The 9,692-nt window shown below is 34.3% G+C and overlaps 1 protein-coding gene across 1 annotated transcript; it reads right to left on the minus strand.

The window, feature by feature from the left end:
- Window positions 1-558: 558 nt before the first annotated feature.
- LOC113754246 (heat shock protein 90-5, chloroplastic) lies at window positions 559-6,717 on the minus strand. Its single transcript, XM_027298617.1, has 19 exons — window positions 6,235-6,717; window positions 5,760-5,833; window positions 5,380-5,505; window positions 5,203-5,296; window positions 5,024-5,107; window positions 4,758-4,901; window positions 4,411-4,527; window positions 3,946-3,990; window positions 3,777-3,857; window positions 3,560-3,664; window positions 3,344-3,484; window positions 2,896-2,988; window positions 2,658-2,735; window positions 2,312-2,566; window positions 1,993-2,095; window positions 1,732-1,906; window positions 1,529-1,634; window positions 1,128-1,217; window positions 559-1,018 (listed from the first exon to the last, which is right to left on the minus strand). The coding sequence occupies exons 1-19, from the start codon at window positions 6,520-6,522 to the stop codon at window positions 818-820; spliced, it is 2,400 nt and encodes a 799-aa protein (XP_027154418.1). The 5' UTR covers window positions 6,523-6,717; the 3' UTR covers window positions 559-817.
- Window positions 6,718-9,692: the final 2,975 nt, after the last annotated feature.

Below are 9,692 nucleotides of genomic sequence, written 5' to 3' on the forward strand. Positions count from 1 at the left end.
AAACATTCAATGAAAGAAAATAGCTTAAAAATTCATTAAGGCAAAAAAAAAAAAAACAGTTCATTATTGTTATCTCTCCTCTAGTAAAACTTATATTTCACGAGATTGTTTACATCAACACTAGTTCTAGCTAGATATGGAAAAATATAAATATGAATTTTTATATTTGATTTTTTGTTTATCTACCTTAAGATGGTGTAGAATCATAGACTAAGGTCATCCCAAGGCCATCGTTAACAAATGATAGTTTAGAATCTTTTCTTTACCTTCTTTTTTTTGTTTGTTCATGGAAGCCAATCGTTCGTAATCATTTTAGCTAGATAAGGATGCATTTCATAAAACTAAATTGTTAAGTATTAAATTTAATACATTTGAATACATATCATATTCAATGATAAGTGAATAACTTATCACTTAATTTAAAAATAAGTTTTATCGAGGAAATTTAGTGTCTCTTCTAGTTTTCTAGTTTAAGCTTAGTACCGGATAGGTTGTGATTGTTTGGTTCCTGTAATCTTGTTTAACGTTGTGCATCACATGGCTAAACAATCTAGCGTATTGTTTGAAGTTAGATCCATTGCAGGAAAGCATGAGAGTCGTGAATCATGCTAGGACCTTGTGTAAACAAAACATGGCTGTCATAAAATGCCGTGGCATTACAGAAGAACTCCTATGAATGTCCTGAATCTAATTCAGTAATCCGATCAATGCGCCAGTCCTCAAAGTAAGATTTATCTCCCGTCTCCAAAACTTCTGTATGCCACAGTTGCAAGGGCAGTTACCCAAAAAGAATCCAATCTTCGCAAGAAATCTGCGTTTACTCCCAAGGGTCACTTTCTGTTCTTATTTCAGATGGTTCAACTACTTGTGCCTCTGAGGCTTCTGAAGAGCTCGCGTCTGATTCTGTTGAATCCTCTCCTGCCCAAGCTTCACCTTCTTCCGCTCTGCCCCATCTTCCTCCCACAGCCATTGCCATCATTTCGTAAATCTTGTTACCCAACTCTGCTGGACTATCAGGCTGTGACAGGAATCCAACAAATTTCAACAATGTAATAAGATCCATCACTCAATTTCAGATCATTGAATGAATGCTGCACACAAACAGACAAGAAATTTTTCATCCTTACAGTGAAACCACTGGAGATCAATGCGGTATCGTATAAAAGTTCCACTACCCTCTTGGCATCAGTGCTATTGGGAGCATTTTTGCATGCGGCCTGCAACAAGCATAGCCAAAGTCAAATTAGTAGCAGAAATAACACAGGTATAACGGGAACCTCTTAAATCGCCTGCTGTTAAGCCCCCCTATATCCATATCCTCTAACTTGTAACGTCACAGCATGCTTGACAATTTCAAAAATGCAACCGTATATAAGGAAAGCCAATACTAGATGTCTACCAGAAATCTTCGCCATTTTTAAGTCAGTCAGTCACATGGTCATGTTAACCAAAAAAATTACACTTTCAAATGAGTTACAATTAGCAGCAGCTTCACGTACATATTCGTGATTAAGGGGAAATAACTTACATTTAGGTCTTCGATTATAGGATGCTCAGGATTAATCTCCAGGATTCTCCTCCCCCTCATGAACTCTAAACTTGCAGTATCTCCAAGGGTCTGTGCTCTCATTAACCTGTTCAGGAAGTTAAAAGAGAACTTCAATTCATCTCTTCAAGACAGACAACTTTATTTGTAAGTTTAAATGTCATCAAGATAAAGCCACAACAAACCTTTCCATATTAGCAGACCACCCGAACTTGCCAGAAACAAGCACACATGGTGATGAGCTTAATCGTTTTGAGACTTGAACTTTTGCAACCTGATCTCCCAGCTGTTGCTTTATCCAGTCGCAAAGAAGATTGTACTCTTGCTTTGTCTCTCTTTCTTTCACTTCATCCTCATCGCCTGTTAATCCCCAAGTCCATATAATGTCAAAGTGTGAAATATAACAAAGAAAATTGCAGCAAACCGCACTGCAAAAGCATACTAACCAAGCTCCAAATCTTCCTTGCTGATATCAACAAACTTCTTTTCCTTGTAAGTCTGTAGATTCTGTATCGCAACTTCATCAATTGGCTCAATTAGATATAACACCTGTGGGTGAAAAAACCACAAGAACTGTCACCTACAATGGCGAAACACAGATAGAAAGGCACTATAGACATCCTTTGGGGAACCAGGCGAACAGCTATAGAGCAAAATCTACATATAAAAGCAGCACAGAAGAGGCCCAGCCAACCACCACTCTATCAGATACCTCTCAAAGTCAATTTCAATCAAATTCAAAGATTTCAAACATCAATTAAATACCTCAATATCCTTCTGCACCAATTTCTCCACGAAAGGAGCAGTCTTGGCACTCTTTAAGCTGTCTGTTGCCAAGTAATATATAGCCTTTTGATTCTCTTCCATGTTCTCCACATAATCATCCAAGCTTATCGGCTCTTCTTCACTTTTCGAAGAGAAAAAGCGTAGCAAGGGAGTTATCCTCTTGTGATTTCCAGAGTCCTCAATACAGCCCAATTTCAGAAATTTACCGAAATTCTCCCAGAACTTCTTGTAATCCTAAAATAGACAACCAAGTTGAATGAAATCCCACAAGCAAGAGCAAATTAAAGCCCAAAAAAAAATTCAAACACTTCCATCAAATCCCGACCTCTTTGTTCTCACTTTCAGAAAGTTCCTGAATCATGTCAAATGCTTTCCTTACAAGCCGCTTCTTCATTATCCTCACCTAAGCAAGAAGAAACAGGATATTTATACCATGAATCATTATCACAGATACTCTGTACACATTTAACAGCAAAAACATTACAGAATCGGTGATCTGTCTATATATAAGAGAGTAGTAGCTGGTTCATCTTTAATGCAAGTGCAATATGGTTTCCACTTACAATGCGGCTTTCCTGAAGTATTTCTCTGGAGACATTAAGAGGAAGATCATCTGAGTCCACCAAACCCTTCACAAAGCTCAGATATCTTGGAAACTGCAAGTTTTCAAATCCACAAAATCCTATCAGCAATGGAGGACTCAATTATAGCAGATAAAACCCACTGAAAAAAGTTGTTTATCATAAATTTCATTTGATTATCCTACATATAATTGCGACCTGATCCTAGTCCATCCATCGAATGTCTTTATGTACTTAACAATCATGCACAATAATATAAATCCAAAAGAGGGGAAGAGATAAATGAAGAGACTTTCGCTTTCCTGATGCAAACAATGTTTTGCCATGAATCACACAGAACAAAATACACATCATATACAAGTTTAGAGCTTAATTTTCATACAATGAAACAAGAAAGCCAACTTGCTGCTTGAGCTATCATAGCACTCACCAGTTCACCATCAAAGTCATCAGATATGAAAACACGCTTCACATACAGACGTATATTCTTTGTCTTTGGATTAATCACTTCCTCATTGTTAAGAGGAGCCATTCCAGGTATATAGAGAATACTTCTGAACTCGACCTCACCCTGAAAGTCAAGAAGGCAAAGTCAAAATAGTTCACCAACATCTAGCAGTTATAGAATCGATGTGGCTCCAAGTACCTCAGTGGTGAAGTGTGTGTGTGCAAGGGGATCCAAGAACTCATTAAAAGTCTTCTTGTAAAATTCCTGGTATTGTTCTTTCTCAACTTCCTTTGGACTGCGCATCTACAATGGAGAATTTTAGCAACCACCTTAGTGCTACATGAATAATATAAGTCAAAAGAAAACAAAAAAGAACCAAATGCCATACTTCAAAATACAATTATAATGGACTTACCCATATAGGCTTGGTTTCATTGGTTAATTCCCAGTCCCAATACTTCTCCGTTGTTGTCTTTTTTTTCTTTGGCTTTTCCCCCTGCATAATGATGATATAAGCAATCAATTAACTATCTCATCTTCATAGAGGAAGCATGGCATAAGAAGCATTTAAGTACAACTCTCACCTCTGGTTTTTCTTCCCCCTCCTTAGGTTCCTCCTCCTCTTCAACCTGTAGAAAGTTTTAGCATCCAATAAATCAACACCAACACTATTAGCCAAAGCCAGATAATGGAGAATTCCAATTTATTACTAGTATGGACCATAAGACACAATGCACGAAGTAATTTTCTATTGAAACCAAGTATACATTTGTTAACAATGTTTTACCAGAACAAGCCAGTGACCATCACAGAAATAGTTCCAATATAGAAGCAACTATGATGCTCTGTAAGACATGCTTTGTAAACACTAATTCCATGAGAAATTCAGATCCAGGAAAAAAATCGATCCGACTACCTATACAAAAACAACTCACCCAACAATATCAACTTATGGTGGTATATGTGTGTGAGAGAGAGGGAGAGAGAGACAGAGAGAGAGAGAGTTTGTTCTTCTCAGAGGGAACAAATTCAAAAGAAAAAACCCACACCTCAACAGTTCTTGATTTCTCTAGCCAAACATAGATGGGGAAGGAAACAAACTGTGAGTAGTTCTTCACCAAATTCTGGATCCTGGTTGGCTCGGAGAATTCATACTTATCATCCTCCTGCAATAATAAAAAACTTTTCAGACTGCTTTTGAAGTTGTACTCCCTTTGTTCTAACTGTTTACAACACTGAACTGAAGAGTAGAAGTCATTACCTACCAACAAAAGCATATACAAGACATAGGAGGAAAAACTAATTTGAACTTCCTACCTTCTTTTCCAAAGTGTATGAATGAAAGTTTAAGATAGGAAGACCAATTATGTGCTCGAAAAAGGAAAACCATGAGTACCTTTAGATGAAGTGTGATTTGTGTTCCTCGAGGTACGAGCTTTTCTGGATCAGTTTCCTCCCTAATCACATATGAACTGCTATCAGCCACAGCTTCCCAAACATATTGCTTATCCGACCTGGGGCTTTTTGTGGAGACTACCACCTGATCAGAAAGATTATAAACGCATAAAAGTTATGGAAAGGACAAGAGACAAAATGAAGAAGCCAGTCCATAAAACTGGAATTGACCAGAATCACTTTCAAATGAGACCAAAGATATTTTACCTTTTCAGCTACCAAAAATGCAGAATAGAAACCAACTCCAAATTGACCAATTAAACTGTTGTCTGCTCCAACATCCTTGTTTTCCTGATAATAAGGAAGGACACAAATTTCAGATTGAACACATTATTACATCAGAATGCCTAAACATCTGATTTGAACAAATACTTCCAAGTAAATACCTTAAGAGCTTTCAAGAACTTAGAAGTACCACTCTGGGCAATAGTTCCAAGACAGTCTATAAGTTCATCTTTGGTCATCCCAATTCCAGTATCCCTTGAACAGAAGAAAACTTTCATGAACAATTTAATATACTTAAACACGAATTAATAAAGTAAATAGTTTCTAAACATCATTACCTTATAGTGATGGTCCCATTGTCAGGGTCAGGTTTGATTCGAATTTCTAGGTCACCAGCATCCCCAAGAAGACCAGGTTCGGTCACACTCAGAAACCTCAACTTGTCAAGGGCATCACTTGCATTGCTGTAAGAAAGAAAAATTCAAGTCAACTCAGCTAAAAAAAAAATCTGAAGAAACACTGTTACGACTTCAAAAGCAAATGGCCAGCATTGATGCATAAATAAGAATATTAAAGAAAAATACTAACTTTGCATTAACTTTACATCCGAGCAGGAGACATTGAATACTAAAGTACATTGCAAGTATTTTAAGAACCTACATATGACAGAACTCCAAATGCCATGATAATAAAAGTGGAAAGATTTAGATAACATCACCTCACAAGTTCTCGAAGAAAAACTTCCTTGTGGCTGTAAAGACTGTGAACAATCAAGTCCAGCAGGCGACTAACCTGCAATTTGTCCAAAGTTATCAACTTTCAATACCCACATACAATCTCCAAACTTAACAAACCAAGCTACACTCAAACACAGACCCATCAGACAACAGAATACAGAGTTGTCCAAACAGCCTACCAATCGAGTTGCTATCAAGACCAATAATCAAATCTTTAAAATTCATTCATTTTTTTTTTCAGTCCAAGAATCAATCTTTTCTTCAGCAAACTACTAAATTGCTATGCACAACATTGCTCAACATCGCAAAATTCGAACTTTCATATAATTTCAATCAATTCATGCTTCGTTGTATCAAATAGAAGAAAATTCACAGTCCAAAATCCAAAAAAAAAAACTTTACGCCAAAAAAGAATAACAATCAAATTCAACAGATAAGTAGGAAAAAAAAAACCACCTCAGCCTGGTATTCATGGATTTCCCCAGAGACCTCAGGAGCCTCCTTTTCAGCCACAGCAGCTCCCCCTTCACACTTAACCACCACTCTGCTTTCTCTCCTCTCTAGCTTCCACTTAAGCCCAGATGATTTTAACAAACTATTTCTCAACCCATTTCTAGGCAAAAAAGCACTTCCCAATACCCCTACTCTACTGTTCTTAGTCTCCACTGATGAAAACGGGGCCTTTTGATAAGGAAGTGAAGCCACAGAAGCAGATGTAACACTTCTGCTTAATACAGGGGCCATTATTTCAAAAACCCAGATGGGATTTTCACCTTCAACGTGTTTTCTTGCTTGTAGAAAGAATCAGCAGCGTGTTGACTATTGTTTACTCGTTAGTTAAGGGGCGTGAATTGCGACGGATGAGGCTAATGCGTGACTCTGTGTGTGTTAAAACCCTCGCAGTTACAGGTGAAGAAGAGAGGGGGTTTTAGGGGAAAAGAGTGGAGAGTTCTAGAATCCGGGTATTTACAAAGGAGAAGGGAGGTTTTGGTTGGAATTTTGCTTAGGGGGAATTCTAAGGTGTGGATGCTGCCATGTCATGTCAGCACATACAATATCCTGATAATTTTGGAAATTTTATTCAAGTATTTTATTCGACTTTTACTGGGCTATTTACAAAAATATTTACTTCATTCATTGAAAATTAAAACAAAACTCTTATTTGTAATTTGGTTTTTAAACCATGGGAAGCTGACTTGTTCAATTATTTGAGATCAAATTGTCCTGATTCCCTTCGTCAAAATTCATGTTGGCTTCCTTCAAGGGTACAAACTTCTCCTTTCACCTTCTCTCCCTCCTTCCTTTCAAGAGTTCAAACTCTAATAGTCTCCGAGCCGAAATCTTAAAGACTTGGGGTCCGTTTGGATTGGTGTTTTTGAGCCTGTTTTTGAAAAACTGTTTTTCACATTCCAAATGCTACAGTAAATGTGTATTTCAAAAACAACTTCAAAAACACCATATCCAAACAATATATCAAAAACAACTCCAAATATATTTCAATTATGCATATTTAATTTGTATATTTTAATAAGTATATTTCAATTTGTATATTTCAATTATGTATTTTAACATGTATATTTCAATTATATTTTAATATATTTTAATTATATATTTTAATATGTATATTTCAATTATGTATTTTAATATGTATATTCAATTATGTATATTATATATATATATATTATATTAATATAAATATATTTATTTCAATTATGTATAATATTATATATATTATGTCAATTGAAATAAATATTATATATTTATATAAATACATTTATTTATATATAAATTTATAAATATATTTATGCAATTTTGTTTTATAATATATATTAATATGTATATTTCAATTATGTATATTATATATAAATTATATTAATATTAATGTATATTATATATATTATACATTTCTAATATTATATATTTATACATACATATCATAAATATTTTATTTTATTTAAAATATATTTTTATATATTTATAATATATTTACATAAATATTATATGTTATATAAATTATATATAATATAATATATAATATATTATACATTTATATAAATGTACATTTATACATAATATATAAATATTTATGTATATTTATAATATACATTTATATTATGTATTATATATTATATAATACATTTATAATACATTTATACATTTATATTAATATACATAATATTAATTTTACATTTATACATCATATTAATACATGTATACATTTATATTAATTATATTATTACATTTCAACATAATATTAAAACATATTTATAATATATTAATTTATACATTTATATAATATTCATTTATAATTTATACATTTTTAATAATATACACTAATACATTTAAATATACATTTATAATGTATTATATATAATATAATACATTTATACATTTATATTAATATACATAATATTAATTTTACATTTATAAATAATATTAATACATATATTGTGAGAACCCGTAAAAACCCTAATTATTTTCCTAGGGTTTATTTCCCCTTAATTGCATGTTTTCTGCATTTTCTGGCTTAGAAATATTTTCTTAGTGGATTTTATGAGCAATTATAGTTTTAAGATGATTTTTCTAGCATTGGTGAATTTTTAGGAAATTAAGAGTAAATAGTGGACGTGGGACCCACTAGTGCGAAAAGTTTGGAAAAATTCGGCCAATAAGGTTAAGTTTCGGATACTGTGGAAAATTTATCGGGTGTTAAGAGATAAGTAGAGAGTGAGATTTGATTGATGTGAGAGAGAAAAGAAAGGATAGGAATGCATTAATGAGAGTGACAAGTGTCACTTTCTCATTGGGTGAATTTTAAGATTTACTATTCCAATTTTTGACTTTTTTTTGACCAAAGGATTAAATATCCAAAAATTGCCCAAAAATCACCATTTTTAACTCTTGGATGGCCGGCCCTCTTAGCTCAAGAAAGAAGAAAGCTTCTTCAATTTTCAAGCTCCCAATTAGCTCAAATCAACCAAAACAAAAGCCTAAACTAGATTTCACTCCATAAAATCTTTCCTTCTAGTGCTAGTAATTGTCTTAGTGAAGTTGTTTTGAAGCTCTAAGGTGGCCAACCTCTCTATCTCTCTTAATTTCTTGGTAAGTGATGCTTGAACACCCTACTACACCTAATGATGGTTATATTATGCTTAGAAGTGGCTTGAGTGTTGGAAAATGTGATTTATTTCTTGATTTGAAGAGTTTTGGTGAAATTTTCCATTTTATGATGAATTTTCTGGTTTCATATGATTTTGATGTTGTGGACTAGTATGATGCTTGGTAATAAGGGGCTTTGGCTCTAGTAGGTGTGAATTGTTGTTAAATGCAATCAATTTTGGATTTGGAATGAAATGTGAAAAGTTAGGGTTCTTGAACCCCTATTCTGTCCGAAATTTTAGGTCATAGCTAGAGGCCGAATTGGACTTTGCTCAAAACATGAAAGTTGTAGGTATTGATGAGTTTAGTGTGCCTGCAAAATTTCAGGGCAATTGGACAAGTGTAGAGTGAGTTATGCCGTTTTTACTGTTGCTGTTTTTGGTGCACAGAATGTCCGAACTGCGATAGAAATTGCCTGTTTTGACTGGAATTGGTTTGGATTTTGAAGTTGGTGTCTTCTGAGGAAATGTAGCTGGATGTCTTAGCTAACTTATGCCTTTGGAATTTCGGCATTTGGACCTGTGTAGGCTGAGATTGACGTATTACAGTTTTGTGTGTTTTGCAAACCTGTTTTGGTAATTCTGGGTTCGTATTTGGCATATTTGACCTAGTTGTGTTAAGAACTGGATTGAGTGGTCTTCTACATTGTTGTAGCCCTGTTCCATAGCTTCGAAACGGTGGGTCTTACACCCCCAACCGACATTTGTAGTGAGAGTTGTGCCATTACCGCATTATGACGTCAAAACTGGTTTTCT

Source organism: Coffea eugenioides, chromosome 11, assembly GCF_003713205.1.
Source record: "Coffea eugenioides isolate CCC68of chromosome 11, Ceug_1.0, whole genome shotgun sequence".
Classification (NCBI taxonomy): Eukaryota; Viridiplantae; Streptophyta; class Magnoliopsida; order Gentianales; family Rubiaceae; genus Coffea; species Coffea eugenioides.

Bases quoted from the DNA above. Each gene is read 5' to 3' on its own strand.
- LOC113754246 (XM_027298617.1), bottom strand. From the start codon at position 6,522: ATGGCCCCTGTATTAAGCAGAAGTGTTACATCTGCTTCTGTGGCTTCA. The intron at 2,736-2,895 runs GTAAGTGGAAAC...CTTCTTGCTTAG, and splicing joins TACTTCAGGAAAGCCGCATT to GTGAGGATAATGAAGAAGCG. The intron at 1,019-1,127 runs GTAAGGATGAAA...TTCCTGTCACAG, and splicing joins TGATCTCCAGTGGTTTCACT to CCTGATAGTCCAGCAGAGTT.